Source organism: Psammomys obesus, unplaced genomic scaffold (assembly GCF_907164565.1).
Source record: "Psammomys obesus unplaced genomic scaffold, mPsaObe1.curated_primary_1811, whole genome shotgun sequence".
NCBI classification, from domain to species: Eukaryota; Metazoa; Chordata; class Mammalia; order Rodentia; family Muridae; genus Psammomys; species Psammomys obesus.
Genome location: NW_026588752.1, coordinates 7395486 through 7413302, shown reverse-complemented (window position 1 = coordinate 7413302; position 17817 = coordinate 7395486). Strand labels below are relative to the sequence as shown.

Below are 17817 nucleotides of genomic sequence, written 5' to 3'. Positions count from 1 at the left end.
CACACACACACACACACACACACACACACACACACACACACACACACGCTGTGAAAGGAATCAAACAACACCAGGTGGAATGTACAAGCCTGTGCTAACAGGCAGCCTCTGGGTCTGGTTTTGAGGCATCACTGGCAGGCCACACAGAGCTGTTACTCATCCACACGGTTTTCTGACCAACACCTTCAACAAACCTTGTATCTACCTTTGACAGGGTCTTGCTACTATTAGTAGCTCAGGCTGGCCTCAAACTCCAGACTCTCTGCCTCTGCTTTTCAAGTGCAGGGATTACAGGCAGCAGGTGCTTTTGATACAATGTGTGTAAGAAAGACCTGTAGATCCTGCTCTCCTAAGGGGGAAATCTCAGAAAGCGCCTGGCTCTTTTCGTTAGAAGTCTTTCCATAGTAGAAGCACTGCCAATTCAAGACGCAGGTGAAATTGCTGGATAGCCTGCCACTTTGAAAGGACCTCAGAGTATAGCTCATAGTCCAATGAGATCCAGAACCTTTTAGAAGAAACTACATTTGGGGCTGCTGCTTGCCCAGGGTCATCGCAACCATACCAACCATGACACAGAAAGATGGAAAACCTAAAAAAATAAAAAAAAATAAAATAAAAAGTGTCTACCTTAACTAAACACAAGATAAGGAAAAGCGAACATGCTGAACAGCCGCTAGAAATATCTGCCCCAGTCAGACGCTCACAGCCTTTTGCCTTAAGCTGAAACTCTAGCCCCTGTACTGACTGAAGGCAAAGCACTGCTCACCCAAGAGCCTCTGAGCCCATCTGCAAAGTGTCCTCAGCACAAATCCACCAGGTGCCACTCTGCTTTCCAATTTTATCAGTCTTGAAGACTCTATTCAACTTGCTCTGAGTGTGCCAGCGCCAACTACCAACTTCCCATGATCCCTTAGTATTGTGTGGGATAAAAGAACACAAGTCTGGGTTTGTTTTTTTTTTTTTTTTTTTTTTTCCACCAGCTTTAGAGAGAATGAGTGAAGACCCAGGCAGATAACCCCACAGGGACCATTTGATTAAGAACTCCAGTTCTTCTCAGCACCAGAAAGTGGTCAGCCTGTCGCACAAAAACCCATATGAGCCTGACTCCTCCACAGGAGACCCACATGGATATAGCCTAACGCCTGAGATGATTCTTTCCGAAAAGGCCCAATGTGCACCATGCACAAGCCTGGCAGGGAACTGGCCTGTCAAGCCTTGCCATCCAGCCCAGTCCTGCCCTGGGCCTTGGGGATTATTTTCCATTCAGTTTTGCCATCCTTACTAAAAGGCTGGGCCATATCCACCAGTGTTCACATAGTCACAGGGCCTAGGTATCAGGAATCAGGAATCAGGAATCAGGGTGAAAATTTGGAACCCACAGCTACTTCCACCAGCCAGGTGTCTACAGGCAGGCCAAGCCCAGTGTGGGTAGGACAGGCTCTCGGCCACAGCTGGGGGTTCAGGCTTCACATATAGTGAGTTGACCAGAGCTAGCTCTATATGACATCTGCTGGACCACTTCCTCTGTGGGTAGGAATAACAGATGAAAAGCTGAGCTGACAGAAACATCAGTGCTCAGTGTAGTAGTGCACAGGTTTAATCCCAGCATTCTGGAGACAGAGGCAGGCAGATCTCTGTGAGTTTAAGGCCAGGCTGGTCTAAAGAGCAAGTTCCAGGGCAGCCAGGGCCACACAGAGAAACCCTGTCTCGAAAAACAAACAACAAAAATAAAAAACTACAGGGCAGGGGAACATCAGCACGAGCACCAGACCCTCAGTTCTGCTCTTCCTGAAATGAAGGAGGCTCCTAAGGACTCTAGGCTCAGGTAGCTGTGAGATGCTGCAGTGGACTGTCATGATCTGCAGAACCAGAGGTTAGGCAGAACCCGGGAGTCCTTCCAGAGCTGACCTGGCCAAGCCTTGGGAACAGGTGCACACTCACTTTTAGCCTGCCAATGAATCCGGCTAGACCCTTGGTCCCTCTGCCATGCGCCCTTCCAAACTGACCAGGTTGGAGCTGCTGCATCACCTCCGGGTCCAGTGGAAGGGGAGGCTGACAGAAGGCGACACTGGCGTGGCTAGGTCTGAGTTACAGGCTAAAGACCCTCAACTCCCCTAGGCCTTTGGAAGAGAATTAGATGGCATTGTTTAGCCACTCCCAGGGAGCACACAGAGGGAGTGTACAGGTTATACCTTCGCCTCTTACTGTGCCAAATGTCGCTCTGGAGAGGCAAGGGTTGGGTAGGGTCCCAAGAACACGCCGAGGGACCTGACATAAATTTAGGCAGCCACGAAGTAGGAGGTGAGAGGGCGGGGTCCCGGAGCTCACAGAAGGGCAGAATGGTTCTGGTGCAGGGTCCTGGAAGCGTGCAGAAGGGCTAGCGGGAGTCCGGAAGCGAACAAGGGTTGGGACCAGGTCACAGGATACCGGCCACAGCCCGCTCCCACTGGACACTCACAGTAAATGAAAGCGAGGGCCCGCAGGAGCACGACCCTGGTCAGCCAGAAGGTGCCCGTGCGCAGCCGAGCTGGAGAGGCCTCAGGATCTCCAGCCGGAGCGGGTGGCGACGCTGGACCCTGATCCGCATCTCCGACCTTCCGTTTTCGCAGCGACCCTTCGGGCGCAGCCATTACCAGGCTGTCTGGGCGCGTGCGCACAGAGGGCGGTGCGCGCGGAGGCCCCGCCCACACGCGCTCTCGGGGACCAAGAGCTTAGCCTTTGGTAGCCTACGCTCACGCTGCACGCCCTCTCCGGACAGTCTTCCCTAGCGGTGGGCGTCTCCGTGGTGGCTTCAGTAGATGCAGAGTCAGGAGCCAAGTGAAAGCAATGAGAAGGAGCCAGCCCTGGTGCGATCCCTCATTCTGGAGCGAGGAAGGTCAGACCTGTGGCAGTGGCAGAGCTGGGTCTTCATCCGCCAGTCTTCATCTGCCTGCCGCCCAGGAAGGCGCGGAACATGTTTTAGGACAGTTGGCAGGAAAAAAAAAAAAAAAAAAAAAAAAAACCCAAATTCGGCCAGCTTCCTATCTTACCTAAAGCTTGTCTGCGGGCCCCAAAGATCCCAGTATACAGGTGGCACTCCAATGAGGATCTGGAACCGAACTCAAGCCGTGCATGGGGCCAGCCGGCCATTAAGTACTCAGAGGGGAAGAATTTACCCACCAGTGGCCCAAGGAGATACACCTCAAACTCTGCTTTTACATTTTATTTTATTTTTAGTAGTTTAGCCTGGCCTTGAACTATATCGTCCAGGATGAAAACGGACAGTCCTCATGAGCTGCTTTTCCTCGGTGCTAGTATTATAGGCCACATGCCTGGTAGCAACTTTTTTTCCCCCCATGTTAGGGACCATCCAGTCACTGCATGCAAATGATACTGGCGAGTTACTCTGCAGCAGAGGAGAAAAGGACTGTGCAGGGCGGGGACATCACCAGCCCTAGGGGTTATAAGGCAAACTACAGGGCTCTCTGGAACTGGTATAGTGGTGGTGTTTTCTTCATTCATCTTCCAGAGCCTTTCATGCATTAAAGATCTTGTCCTTCTGTGATTTCTCTCTGTTTTTTTTTTTTTTTTTAACAGTTTGTCGTTAGTATCTTCTTTTTTCCTCTTGCTGTTTTGACATATAAACTACCAATGCTTGCGTGGTCAAACAAACCTATTCGTGTTTATGCCTCCACACCCACAGTGAGCCTTCATGGGTAAGGACTTGGTGTGCAGCTGTTGGGACTCTTCCCAGACTCCAGGCTTCCTGATACTGGAGTACCAGCACATAAATACATCCTATAAAGTGTTTTGGATGGTTCTTTTCTTCTTCTTCTTCTTCTTCTTCTTCTTCTTCTTCTTCTTCTTCTTTTTGTAAGTTTCCTTTTCTTTTTCTTTAAGATTTATTTATTTATTTTATGTATATGAATGCTCTATCTGCACGCCAGAAGAGGGCATCAGTTTACATTATAGATAGTTGTGAGCTACCATGTGGTTGCTGGGAATTGAACTCAGGACCTCTGGAATTGCAGACAATTGCTTTTAACTGCTGAGCCATCTCTCCAGCCCAAGTCTCCTTTTCTTTTTTTTTTAGTAACACTCCCATGTGAAGTATGCCCCACCACAGATGTTGCAATGGATAATACAAATACTTCCCCTGCCTCCCACAGGTCAGCATTTACAGACTGAAGGAACAGTTACACCTGTGTATCCTGCATCCAGGGCCTTCAATAGGAACCCTCACCCCTGCCTCTCCTTCTCGCTGGCATGTACCAGGCATGGGATGGGCCAGCAGAGATGTTTGGAGAGGGCAGCTCAAGTCTGCACAACTTCCCCAGGTTATTTCTGAAAGCCAGAGCTGTGCAGGGGATGGAAGGGGAGGGAGAACCGCTCCACCATCAGGTGTGACCCTAGGTGCTGTTGCTCAGGTGGGGACCATCCTCACAAAGGGCCCTTTGTCCTCAGCTTCCCCTTGCGGTGGTAACATTGTCCTCCCTGCAGAAGGGCACAATGGGGCATTGTGCAGAGCATAAAATGGGCCTCTTGTTCCAGCATCCAGCGCTCCAGCTGGGGCTGGGACTCAGCTCTAGGCTCCTTCTCTGGGTTTGCCCACGGCGGGCAAGACCATCAGAAGGGTCTGCAGGGAGCTCGTGTCCTTAGTGGCTCGAGTTTCTTGGCCCTGGCCTGCCTTCCTGGGATGCCATCTGGAACTGGCTTTCAAGCAGGTCACACAGGGCAGAGTTGAGCCAAGAAGAAGATAGTGTTCTTGCCCGTTTCTGCCTGAATTTAATAAGAAGTACATTGAGAAGCTGGGTATGATTGTGCACACCTGTGATCCCCTAATACTGGTGGTGCTGAGGCAGGAGGATCACAGCAAGTCTGAGCTAGCTTAAACAGCACTGGTGTGTTATTCACCCATAAAAAGAAATGAGGCTGAACATGCTTCAGTATGGATGAACCCTAAAACTTCGAGCTGAGACAAGCCAGATACGTTGTAGGAAATGTTGCAAAAGAGGCAGACACATCCATTAGGAAAGACAGCTTCATGGTTTTGCGGGGTGAAGGAGAAAGAAGGGGATACGGAGGTTCCTTCTGGAATGTTTTGAAACTAGGTAAACACAGGACAATGCTGATATCCTATATGCTGCTGAGTTCTTAGGTTTATATGAATTTCACTTTTTTTGTCGTTTTGTTTTTCAAGACAGGGTTTCTTCGTGTAGCCTTAGTTGTCCTGGACTCACTTTGTGGACCAGTCTGGCCTCAAACTCACAGAAATCCACCTGCCTCTGCCTCCCTGAGTGCTGGGATAAAGGTGTGAGCCACCATGTATGGCTCACTTTTCTTTTTTTTTTTTAATATAGCTAGGGCTGGCCTTGAACTTGAAACCATACTCCTGCCTTTGTGTTGTCTTGCAAGTATTGGGATTACAGATGTGTATACCAAACCTGGCTTCACCACAACTAAAAAAAAAAAGCAAACAAAAACCATGAATGAACGAGTCCCTTAAAGTCCCTTAAGTGGAATGTTTCACAATCACTTGAAGGAAGGTTTTGCTCCTACTGGACAGAGTTAGTTGTGGCTTATACCACATTTGTCTGAGTGTTGAACATCTGGCAGTTGAGCTCTTTGGTCTACGTTCAGCTGTGGTTCACAAAGCAAAACCTAGACAGAGCTAAGCAGCTGAAGGCTCATGTACGGGAGGGGGCCACAGGAGGTCCCTGAGATTTGCTCCTGTCACCTCAGAGGCCACCTATACGAAGCAGGCTTCTAAACATCACATTTAGCCAAAAACTACAGAAGCAGTCAAACTGGCAGGCCAGAGGGAACTAACATGAGAGACCCTGGGGCCTCTGGCAGAGAGCTCCAAAAAAGGAAGGGAAAGTGAGGAGGGGGTCTCAAGAGGGACTTCCACCTCAGGACCCGGCTGGTGTCGCTGGAGGCCCGGGGCTCACCCATTCCTAGTTGGGTCCTGTGCCCCAGCTGCCTGAAGCCTCCAGCACAGTGGCTGAGATGGGTATGAGGACAGGGCAAGCTGCCTGCTAGCTGGCAGCTCTCCCAGCAGCTGCGGAACGGCTTCACAGAGGAATGAGCTCCCTGTCAGCACCTCATCCAGCTGTCCCCAGGCACCCCAGCCCAGCAGTCCCCCACTGTCTCAGGGCTATTGTCCCTGACATGCAGTCGCAGCTGTCTCTGGCTCCCCAAGAACCTAGCTCGGGCTGAATATAATCATGCACCCTTCATTTACCCCAATTCTTCATGTCTGGAAGTCTGCTTGTGAAAGGGGGCCATGATCCACATCTGTTGCCTTCTCCTAGAAGAGTGGTCAGTTGGGCTGGTCGTCCCCAACTGTCCAGTGGCCAAAACCCATCAGAGACCAGCAGGTGTGGCAGTGAGCAGGTGTCATGCCATTTGCTGGCTGGACTGAAGCTGTGACTGAGGAGCGGCTGTTCTCTTGGCTACTGTCCTCTTCTGCCGCACCCTCAGCTCCCCCTGCACCCTACGGAGATGAAGCCTTGTGAGTCCCAGCGGCAGCTGTGACTTAAGGTAGAATGGGAGTAAAATGTCTGGGGTAGAGCCCTGCAGCAGAACACGCCTGTGAGCTGCGTTCTGAACTGAAAGGATTCTTGGAAAGTCCCACCCCAGAGGTCAGAACCCAGAGGCCTACGGGCTCCACTCTGTCCACAGAGCCATACTGTCACTAGGTCAGCCACCAAGTACCCCACCAATGCTGCATAACAAACAGCCCCAAACAACAGTGTATGGCCTGCTGGGCTCTAACTTAAACCTCCCATACCACATCCAAGGGAATAAATGCAGGCCAGACAGCAAAAAGCCATTTATTGGTGTGTTTAATTTATCCTGGGTACTGGTAGGTGTCTGTAACCTTCAATCATGGCAAAGGAGGTCTGGGCTGTTGGGGCTATTTGTGACATTTTTATTCTAAGTCACTGTTGGCCTTACTGCTTAATTTGGAAACAGGGTTCTGCTTAGGAAAGTTGCAGCTGCAGACACCATGGATTGAGAGGGAAGCCTTGCTGGATCTGAAAAGTGGAGCTTGGGAGGCTGAACACAGAAATCAAGTGGCCCATGAGTTTCTGAGTGGGTCCCCTCCGGTTTCTGCTCTCTGCCTTGTGCCTCACTTCTGGGGAGCTCAACACCCATTCTGGCATGCAGCAGAGTTAGGGTGGTGTGGTGCCCAGATGAGTACCAGGCATGGGGCTGGAGATCCAGGTGTCTAGTATCAGAATGAGCCTTTCTAAGTCCAGCTTAGGCCATGTTGATACCCTGTCACCAGACTTCGCCATCCCAGGAACAGATGCTGGTAGCTTTGTTGAGAGCTGCACGGAGTTCACTTCCTCCCAGGAAAAGCTGCTTAAGAGCTCCAAGGACCCTACTGAGGATAGCTTTGGCTTCAAAAACACCACGTGTCCGATGTCAGGGAGGAAGTACCATGAGCCACTGCATACTGTTGGAAGTCAGCTCCACCCAGGGCCCTGATAGGGTGAAGGATGGGGCCCAGCTTGAAATTTAGGAACCCAAGAGCAGCAGAGGGAACCGCGCAAAGCAGTGGAAGCAGAGCTGGTCCCGACACATCTCTGGCTCCTGCACACACTTGTCACATTGCAGAGGATAAGTGCTAGACTCCACTGCATGGATTAAATACAGCCCCTTTCCAGAATCCTTTCAAACTGAGAAGAGTCTGGCACCCTGCTGTCACCAGGGTCACTCCCAAAGCAGTGTGCCTCCTAAGGAGCAACAAACACCAAAGTTGCTGCTGGGCTAGCATGTTCCCCCTGGAGCCAGAGGCATGCTGGAAACACACCATACAGCATGGCGTGACACAGGAGCAGGCTGCAGGGGTGGTATGGCAGGAAAGCTGCTCCTGTAGGTCTGAGAGATGGAGCATGGGACAGCAGAGATGGGTGGGTACCGACACCAGCACCTCCCCTATAGGTGACAGTTCCTTTGAGGGGCTAGCTCTGATCCCAACTGCAGTGTCCACTGCAGCCAGCTCTGACAGCATCCCTGAGACCACTGAATCGAGATGGGGTGGGAGGCAGAATGCTTGGCCCGGTACCCTGACTATTACCGGGAGGCCAGCCTCCTAGGAGCGACAAACAGAGCCAGTGAGCCCCTTTCCTGCCTCTGGGAACCCAGTGGGCAGGGCGCCCGTCTACTGGAACCTTACTCCGAATTCACTCTTTGCTAGTTCCACATCTTGTTTCTCACAGACCAACCTCAACAATTGAAAACCTCCACGGCTGTTCTGGGATGCCCTGCCTGACATGTCTGGATGCAGGGAGAAACAGGCTTGGGGACAAGCTAGGCAACCTGAGAGTCACAGACCCTTTTGATTACTCTTCCCCAGGCCGCAAGGCCACTGGTCCAGGGATGGGCATCTGGACAGAGTTCAGCCAATGAAATCCCCACTCTAGACCTGAAAAACCCACGTGATAATGGGGAAGTCCGGGGCCAGGGGAAGGTCATGCAGACTCAAGCAAAACTAGCACCAGCCAAGGAGGCGGGTGGGGCCAGGAAGAAAAAGCCAAGAGAAGGAGGAACTAGTCCACACCTGGACAAGGTCCAGTGGCCCACAAGGTAAACTGAGAGGCGGTTCCGATAGTTTCCACTCAAGTTTTAAAGAACTGTAGATTCCTGTAGTATCAAATGCCCTGTGTTATTTGGGGCTGCAGGCCTTTGCACATGATGTCACCCACAGGCACTTCGACTCTTTCAGATCTCAGCTGAACCATCACATCCTCGAGATTTCTGGGACCACCCTTCTGAAACTCTTCTTCCCTGCTGGTTGTATCTCAAGGAAGGACTAGTTGCCTCCCTGCTCTCAACCCTAGGAACTCCAGGCCAGGGACTATGGAACAGGATCGGGATGGTTTGGTCCGAGGAGACCCTGGCCTAACACTGTGTTTGATCAGTCCTAGGGAGCATGTGTATCAACCCTGAAGAGCTTTCTTTCTGGAAGCCTTAGTGCCATGTCTGTCTGCGGATGGGAACTAGTCAGCTTGAAAGGAGTCTAAAGACCCGAAGGATGTGCTGGTCTTTCAATATGACCCAACAATGATCCTGGCATGGGTGTGGAACATCACCTGTGTGCCCACAGATTGTACTGGGCTCAATTTTGAACACAGAGCCTGGAAGAGCTCAGGGTACCACTTGTGTGCCAATAATTGTATTGGTTAGGGCTGGATCTGCTCCTGACAGCCCATAGTGGCCTATACTATTAAGACCTACAGTCCAGAGGGCCTGGGTCTACGGAGGCACAGAGCGCTGGGACCCAAAGTCTTAGCGGCAGGACGCTGAGAGGGATATGGTGTGGGCCTGGTCTGCATCCTCAGCTCTGCCAGCAGAGCAGACTTCTGCTGGTATGGATGGCGCCATGACAGTGCACTAGACAGCAGGGGTCTTTATGCCTCTCAAGACACTTCCTTTCCAAGAGGTGGGACCCTGAGTGGAGGGGTTCCCCAAGGGAAAAGACAGCCACTGCAGGGGCACAAGAAAGGGTCTTTCTTCGCAGGTGACAGTTAAAATAAGGGTAGAGTTCAGCAGACAATGGCAGCCGGCTCTCCACCCACTCAAAACACACACACACACACACACACACACACACACACACACACACAGCAGAACTAGAATAAAGTCACAACTAAGGTAGTTTCTCTTCCTTAGCTGTCCCCTCAGCAGCTGGCAGGGACTTGGACCTCTTTCTTCCTGTCAAGAGCTGTAGATGTCATACAGTCACCATTGCACAGCACTGGCCCTTTCCAGGTCTTCAGGCAAAGCCTGACTGGAGGTTGGGATCTCAGACCTGGAGGTTTAGGGTACCACTCAGGCCTTGGCTGGAGTTGAGGATCATCAGGGGCCACAATTCTTTCTTGCTGCCGCCTCCAATGGCCTGGGAAACAGGCGGCCTCCTTTGGGGTCACCTGGCTCTCGCGCAGCTCCACGCTACCCCGACGAGCTTAGGGTGTCAGGTACACCGCCTCCATTAGTTTGGCGAGAGAATCTGGCTGCCCTTGGAGACCGCTGGGCCGGGAGCCAACTCGCGGGGCGACCTCGGGCGCGGCTCGGAGTCCCGGCTTGGCGCTGTCCTCGGGAGAAGTGTCCCCTTTCCGACCCTGTGCACTCTCCTCCTCCTCTCCAGGCGCTGAGAAGAAGCGGCCCAGCGTGGCCTCCGCCTCCGCCTCCGCCAGACCACCCAGGCCCGCCTGCCAGGGCCTCCGCGCCCCCGGCGCAGGTCATACCCGGAAGGACCCGGGCCCCCGCGTCCGGCCCCGCCATCCGCCTGACCGCCCCAGGGACTCTGCGGCCCGGGCCAGAGCAGCCCCGCCCAGCGCCCCCGCCCTTCCACTTCTGTCTGGTCCCGGGGTCCTCCAGCTCACCTAGGTGCGCGAGATACCAGGGTCACCTGGTGCCTCCTTGCGATTGCGCCACCCTGCGGGCAGAACCCAGATTAGGTAGCAATAGCGGAGTGGAGCCCCACCGTGGAGGGATGTTGGGGTTCGGGAGCCCTGTGGATTGGCATCTTCGCCTATCGCCCGAAAGTCGAGCTACGCTTCAGAGAACCGGGCACTGGGTAGTTAGTCACCCTTAGTCTTCTGACCTTGCCTCAGTCGCGGGATCAGGCTGCGGGGCGCCTGGCCCACGTGGTGCGGAGGGAGGGACGGGGTCCGCAGGCTTCCTTGGGTTAGGGGCGGGGCGTCTAGACTCCGCCCCTGGGAGGGCGCTCCAGCCAACCCGGGCCGAGAGGGGCGGAGTTTCGGCCACGGTTTTAAGAAACTTGTTGCGGGTCCCAGAACTGAGACCGAGCTGCAGCTGCGGAGGAGCGGCGGCTGGTCGCCTGTGGCGAAGACAAAGATTGGGTCCTGCGTGGCAACCTCGGATTCCAGCGCGTCCGTCCACAGCGTGACCGGGCGCGACCCCTGCGTCCATCCCCACTGAGCGCCCCTCCGCGCGTGGCCCCGATGCTGGACATGAGTGAGGCCCGCGCCCAGCCGCCCTGTAGCCCGTCTGGTACCGCTAGCTCCATGTCACACGTGGAGGATTCAGACTCCGACGCGCCGCCGTCGCCCGCGGGATCGGAGGGCCTGGGCCGCGCGGGGGGCGGCGGCCGAGGGGATACTGCTGAGGCAGCAGATGAACGCTTCCCAGCCTGCATCCGCGATGCGGTGTCGCAGGTGCTTAAGGGCTATGACTGGAGCCTGGTGCCTATGCCGGTGCGCGGCGGCGGTGGCGGCACGCTCAAGGCCAAGCCACACGTGAAGCGGCCCATGAACGCCTTCATGGTGTGGGCGCAGGCGGCGCGCCGCAAGCTGGCGGACCAGTACCCGCATCTCCATAACGCAGAACTCAGCAAGACCCTGGGCAAGCTGTGGCGGTGAGTGTGGGGACTCTTGACACTCTGGCTGAGGAGGGGAGCCTAGGGGCTGAAGGGGGTGGCCTCGTGTCCAAGCTTGGGCTGTGTCCCTGGGCTGGTTCCGGAGTGGATCTGGTGGAAAACACCTCCTGGTCAACAGAGACCAGACACCAGGTGTGGGGCCTTGGAGATGGACGGAGGCCAGTGCCTGGAGTGTGACCCTCCGGCCTTGTCTCCTCTCCTGGGATATCCTGCTGAGAACTGCAGAGCTGGGGATCCCAGCTTTGAGTGGCCTGCAGGCTTAGGAGCAGGCATCAAGCTTGCTTTGTCCTGGGCAAAAGCTGGGACTACGGGATAGCCCCGAGGAGTCCAAAGTACCCCCAGGTACTTCTCCAGGCCACACCAACCTGGGATTAAGGAAAGAAAGAGTGGGGGTGTGGGGGGGGTGGCAGATGCTCAGTGGGCACTTTGGCATGAGAAAGGCAGGCAAGTTCCTCACACAGCCCAACCTCCCAAGCTGCCCCTCCTTGAGTTTGAAACAGTGTGTGTTAGTAGCGTTGGGCTGAGCAGGACAGCCAGGCTGTCCAGCCTGCAAGCTGAGGTGCAAGGCCGAGAGAGTCTTAGGGTGTGTGTGTGGGTGTGTGTGTGTGTGTGTGTGTGTGTGTGTGCGTGCTCTCAAAGGACAGTCTCCTGGATTTTTGCCTTCACCACTGCAAGGTTGGACAGCAAACCCAGCTGCCCTGAGTCAGCTGGCTCCCAGGAAACCTTGTCTTTGTCGAAGTGTAGTTTTCACTGGGTCCTGCCTTCCTCCTTGAGGGCGGTGGCATGGATGAGCAAATGAGGTTGGAAAGGGATAACTCAGGAAAGATGGAGAGCTGGGGTCTTTCTTCTTCCTTGGACTGTAAAGACCATTCCTCACCACACAGGCCTATTGGGCTCTGCCCTGGTGGTGCCAGGATTCTCAGAGGGAGGGCAGATATCCTGGTCTCTCCTGCTCCCTATTCTGTGCCCCTGCTGTCTGACTCCAGGCCAACTCCTACAGCACTGTATGTGCGTACTGTCTGGGCCCTTGGCAACCCTGGAGCTCTGTGGCCATCCTCGCCCTGCTGTGTTCTCTGCAGCTTGCTGAGTGAAAGTGAGAAGCGTCCTTTCGTGGAGGAGGCCGAGAGGCTCCGTGTCCAACACAAGAAAGACCACCCAGATTACAAATACCAGCCACGACGAAGAAAGAGCGTGAAGACTGGCCGGAGTGACTCGGACTCCAGCACCGAACTGGGCCACCACCCCGGTGGCCCCATGTTTAAAGCTGATGCGGTGCTCAGTGATGCGCACCACCACAGCGACCACACAGGTGGGCTGCGGGACCCATAGCTGGCCTGGCGTGGGTGGGAAGGTCTTCCCTCCAGGGTTGACAGTCTGCAGAGGACCAGACCTTCCCTGGTCCCTTAAAAAAAATGCCTCTGGATGTCACTGTCTCTGATGCATGAAAAGAGGGGGTTGCGTAGCCCCATCCCACATTCTGGAGATGAGTTTCTTTAGTGAGGCTCACTCACAGTCTGCCTCCACTCTTCGGTGACAGCAGCATGGGTCAACAGCCCCAGCTTCAGAATCAGAATGGTGGGTGGGGTCCCAGCAGCTAAGCCGGAGGCAGGCAGTGAGCTTCCGTTTACTCGGCTGTGATGGGGAAGAACAGGGTTGTGTGGGTTCACCTTGGTCCTGTGCCCAGGGCCAAGCATTCCAAGAGTGCCCCATTAATGCTAGTTCTGGTGGGGCCGGCTGGCCACCTTCCATCCCCCCACCCAGGTCTTCAGGGAGAGGCTTTGGGTCTTCCCACAGCGCAGCTTAACGGAATTTTCTCAGCCAGTAAGCGAGGGCTAGGTCTGAGTTTGCAGGAATTTCTGGGACAGTAAGGAAACAAAAAGCCGTTCATTCGTACCTGTGGTAGTTACCAGGTTTCCTGGTGTCACCCACCGGCTCCACCCTGGTCCCACAGAAAGGGGCATTCATCCTTGCAATATACTTTCTTCCTCAGGCCAGACCCATGGACCGCCCACCCCACCCACCACCCCCAAGACAGACCTGCACCAGGCCAGCAGCGGAAGCAAGCAAGAGCTAAGGCTGGAAGGGCGCCGCCTGGTGGACAGCGGGCGCCAGAACATCGACTTCAGCAATGTGGACATCTCTGAGCTCAGCAGCGAGGTTATCAGTAACATGGACACCTTCGATGTTCACGAATTTGACCAGTACTTACCCCTCAACGGCCACTCAGCCCTGCCCACAGAGCCCAGCCAGGCCACTGCCTCTGGCTCCTATGGGGGCACCTCCTACTCCCACTCCGGGGCAACTGGCATAGGGGCCTCCCCCGTGTGGGCCCACAAGGGAGCTCCCTCGGCCTCAGCCTCGCCCACAGAGGCAGGACCCCTTCGGCCACATATCAAGACGGAGCAGCTGAGCCCAAGCCACTACAGTGAGCAGTCACATGGCTCACCTGGCCGTGCCGACTACGGCTCCTACAGTGCCCAGGCCAGTGTCACCACGGCTGCCTCTGCCACAGCTGCCGGCTCCTTCGCCAGCGCACAGTGTGACTACACCGACCTGCAGGCTTCCAGCTACTACAGCCCCTACCCTGGCTACCCTCCCAGCCTCTACCAGTACCCTTACTTTCACTCATCCCGCCGGCCCTACACCTCACCACTGCTCAACGGGCTGTCCATGCCACCTGCGCACAGCCCCAGCAGCAATTGGGACCAGCCTGTGTACACCACCCTGACCCGGCCCTGAGGCTGCTGCGTCCTGGAGGTCTCAGTGTCCACGAGGTATACAGCCAGGTCCTCGGAGCACGGAGGCAGCCAGCATGGCCTCACTCCGTCAAGTGCCTGCTGAATCTGCAGGAAGTCAGGCTTCGTCACCCCATGTCCCTTTGCCTCTGGATATCCAAACTTCTGCCAGGGGACAGAGCTCTCTTTTCCTCCTCTTCTCTTTCTGAGGTGACTGGTGATTTCCAAAACAGCCGTTCTGCTGCTCTCCGGTTTGGATAAGTGTGCACCAGCTCCTGGATTTTGCATCTCAGCAGATAAGAAGATGGCTACAGCTAAAAGACAAAGGAGGTGGGGGGGGGGGCTCAGGTTCTTACCAGCCTAGCCAAGAACTCCCTGGGATCGAGGGATGTTCCCACGGCGAAAGCACAAGAGCACATCTGTGGATGCCCGACGAAACAGCCACGCGGGCACCTTTTGGGACCGATGTGAGATGGAGGGGTTTCTCACGACCACAGTTCTTCCCAGCAAGGTCTGGCTGAGACGAACACTTCTTGGGCTTTTACTTTTATTTTTATTTTTTTTGTAATTTTTATTTTAAGGCTTAAACATGTCTGTTTTGAAAGCTGTTGAAGACGTATTTATGTTCTGTGTTATTTTATCTTTAATTAATGAAGTAATTTGTGCAAAGAGTAGAATTTAAGACAAAATGAAAGCCGGGGAAGTTCGTTTTGTAAAGGGCAGGAGGGAGGTGGCTCGGCACCCATGGCATCTCTTCCCTCGGCCTTCAGATGGTCCTGAAGCCCCCCCAGCCCCAGGCACAGGAGGAAATGATTTACCTCTTGGGGTCTGGTTAGAGCAAAATGCCCAACACCAGCAGCAGGTCGGGCATTGGAAGGCAGGAGTATCATCTCTGGCCTCGGTGGTGCCAACTGGTAGAAGACAGAATTCCCTGCAAGTTGGCAGCTGCAGAATCACGATAATCTTGGCTCTTTGGCACCAGGCACTACTTACCAAGCTGTGAAAGGAAAGCCTCCTCCACTAACCTGCCTAGGTTCCTAGTTAGTAACATCTGCCTCACTGCCTGCTTCGCTGTGTGCTAAGCGTATTACCGGCTACTTCACGGAAACTTGTGCCTTGGAGACTTTGTACATTTAATCACATTTGAGAAGTTTGCTTCTTTTTAATTTTTCTACTTTTCCTACTTTTTTTTTTAGAGGAAAAAAAACCCTGTCTTTTTTTTTTTTTTTTTTTTTTTCGTATCTCCTTCTGGGGGGGGGGGTGGGTTCCTCATCAAACTTTTTTTTATGCAATTTTTTTTTTTTTTGGGGGGGGGGGCGTTGAATTCAGAAAGACATTTGCTGTCCTTGGCCTGCTGTGTTTCGCTACTCTCTGACCAAGCAATGCTAACTTTTGTACAGATTGATTTGATAAAATTTAAAAAAAAAAAACCAAACAAACTGCTTTTTATCTACTCAGAGCATGTTTTGTGTATTACTTCTCTCAAGCTTGGGGGTTCTTTCATGAAGGTTCCTAGCAGAAATGGGTGAGAGTCTGCTGAGTCTGGTTCCAGCTGCCTTGAGCAGGCCACTGTGAGGGGGTGCAGAGACCGCTCAGACTCCCCAAGGCAGGGGCTTCACTTCACCTTAAGGAGGCGGCCAGACACCCCGTCACCGTCGTTTGATCTGAGTTTAAACCCCATGCCTTTAGGCTTGTCTGGTGTCCTCATCTGAGGGGTTGCTCCTAAGCAGACAAATGCAGGTCCGGATGGGCCATTCCAAGCCATGTTTTCCTCCTGGGTGAATCGAGGCTGGTATCTGGGTGGCTATGCAGTGTGTCTCAAGCTGATGGGCATTTTTTTGGGAGGGGGGCAGGGAGTCCTGGCTCCGAGCCAGCCTGGGAGCAGAGAAAGACCATTCCAAGAGAGCCTGGCAGGATTGTCTGCTCGCAGGAAAGTTTCTAGGGAGAAAACGGTTGTGAGGAGAGATAGCAAATAGGGGCCCTTGCCAAGCCTCCTGGGTGCATGTGGCTAGTTGGGGCTGCCAGGGCCGGCTGCATCCCAGCTATGCAGACTTCAGCCTCGGTCTGGGGGTGGAAGGGAGCCATGCCTCTTGGGAACCCCAATGTGTGAGAGCGTAACTACTTCCCTTGCCCCACTTTGGGAAGCCTGACTCTGGAGCCTGCCAAGACCATTCCCGAGACAAGTCAACCTGAATTTAGAAGAGCTCGTAAGGTCTGGCCACGCCAAGCGCCCAGGTATGGGGGATTCTGAAGGTGGTGCCGGGAAACCAGGTTCACGGGTGGCTGATGCCTTCACAGCCTGCCGCCAATGTGGACCCAACCCTGCCAGTCCTGCATCCAGCCAAGGGTTGTCTGAACCCATATGGCCCCCAGAGTTCTCTCATTGACACCCCAGACCAAGAAGAAGCCCAGGCGCCCAGCTCGCTGACAAAGCTGTGAGGCCCTGCTGCCGGGTTGGGATTAGCTTTGGGGCTTGCCAGGTTCCCAAGGGCCGGGTGGCCCTGCCAGTTCTGTTGGGACTTGGCAAGCCTCCTGAGTGTTAACTCCCGGGGCCTGGGTCCTTCTGCCTTGCCAAGCAGCCCTGATTCCAGGTGTTGCTTCCTGAGAGCCTCCTTGTGTCTGAGCATCGTGAACTGGGGCACCAGTGCCCTGGCTAGCTCACCCCCACCTCTTCCCTTGTGTGTGCCCTGTAATTTGTACCTGCCTGCCTCCCTCCATCTAAATTCCTGGGGCTAGCTCAGCTGGTGGCTTCCCATTGGTACTCTCAGTCCTTAGAGGCAGAACCCAAGGCCAGGTTCTGGGTTCTGAGAGGCCCCCAGTACTGCACTGAGGCTGGAGTTGGGGTGGACAGTAGGGCTGGCCCCTAGGAAGAGACTGTGTGGCATCTCTTGAGAGCATCCGTCTGAAAATATTGCCATGGCCAGCTTCGCCCCGAGTCCAAGCTTAAGAGTCTAGTTCTTCCAGAAAGCACCCTTCCCATAAGCTCATCTCAGGGGCAGACTGGCAGAAAGTTCCTCATTTTCGTATCCTTACCCAAAACAATGTTGGCTCTGACCTCAGTAGAACGGAATGCCCTGTTCAGCAGAAAGGGAGCAATGGTCCTGTCTGCCCCAGCATCTCAGAGCCTGGAAAAAGCCCCCTCCATCCTCTGCTCATCTCCTTAGAGCGACATCAGCTCTTGGGAGCTGGAGGCTGTTTGGTCAATTTCGTGTCCATCCTGACTCTCAGTTCCTGATAGAGGACTCGTGTCCTTGAGGCAGTCCCTATCTTTCCACTCGCTCAAGGTAGTCAGATTTGGGATATTCAACGTGTTTCAGTTAAGGTTCAGCACAGAGTGGCTCAGAGGTGCAGAGTCCTGGCCTGGGGTCTACACCTCCGTCTTTCTTTCCCAGTGTCTGACTCCAGCCCAGCCAAGGACTGAGCCTCTCTGTCCACCCCACCTCTGCCTACCCTACATTTTCTGGGGGTGCTGTCAACGGCATTGGACCCTGGAGATGTGCTCCGGTGGTGATGTCCCGGCTGCCAAGCACTGGACAGATACGGACACTCATCTGGAGGCTGGGAACCAACATTGTTTCCCAGTGTGCTACTCCCTGTGTGGCTACAAGGAGATAAACTGCCTTTGTCTGGCGCTCAGGCGAAGAATTGTCCTGAGGAAGGAGGATTGGATAAGGACAGCATGTTTATCTG

At 54.2% G+C, this 17817-nt stretch overlaps 2 protein-coding genes across 2 annotated transcripts in view; one reads left to right on the top strand and one right to left on the bottom strand.

Moving 5' to 3' along the window:
• LOC129674635 (lipase maturation factor 1-like) overlaps window positions 1-2650 on the bottom strand; it is an 11744-nt gene extending 9094 nt beyond the window's left edge. The window contains exon 1 of the mRNA XM_055604740.1: window positions 2459-2650. Coding sequence (XP_055460715.1) covers window positions 2459-2630 — 172 coding nt within the window. The 5' untranslated portion in view covers window positions 2631-2650. The remainder of the gene's footprint in view (window positions 1-2458) is intronic.
• An 8166-nt stretch (window positions 2651-10816) lies between these two features.
• Sox8 (SRY-box transcription factor 8) lies at window positions 10817-15354 on the top strand. The gene is made up of 3 exons (XM_055604639.1): window positions 10817-11371; window positions 12472-12701; window positions 13383-15354. The coding sequence occupies exons 1-3, from the start codon at window positions 10959-10961 to the stop codon at window positions 14129-14131; spliced, it is 1392 nt and encodes a 463-aa protein (XP_055460614.1). The 5' UTR covers window positions 10817-10958; the 3' UTR covers window positions 14132-15354.
• The last annotated feature ends 2463 nt before the right edge of the window (window positions 15355-17817 follow it).

Bases quoted from the DNA above. Each gene is read 5' to 3' on its own strand.
- Sox8 (XM_055604639.1), top strand. From the start codon at position 10,959: ATGCTGGACATGAGTGAGGCCCGCGCCCAGCCGCCCTGTAGCCCGTCT. The intron at 11,372-12,471 runs GTGAGTGTGGGG...TGTTCTCTGCAG, and splicing joins ACCCTGGGCAAGCTGTGGCG to CTTGCTGAGTGAAAGTGAGA. The intron at 12,702-13,382 runs GTGGGCTGCGGG...TTTCTTCCTCAG, and splicing joins CCACCACAGCGACCACACAG to GCCAGACCCATGGACCGCCC.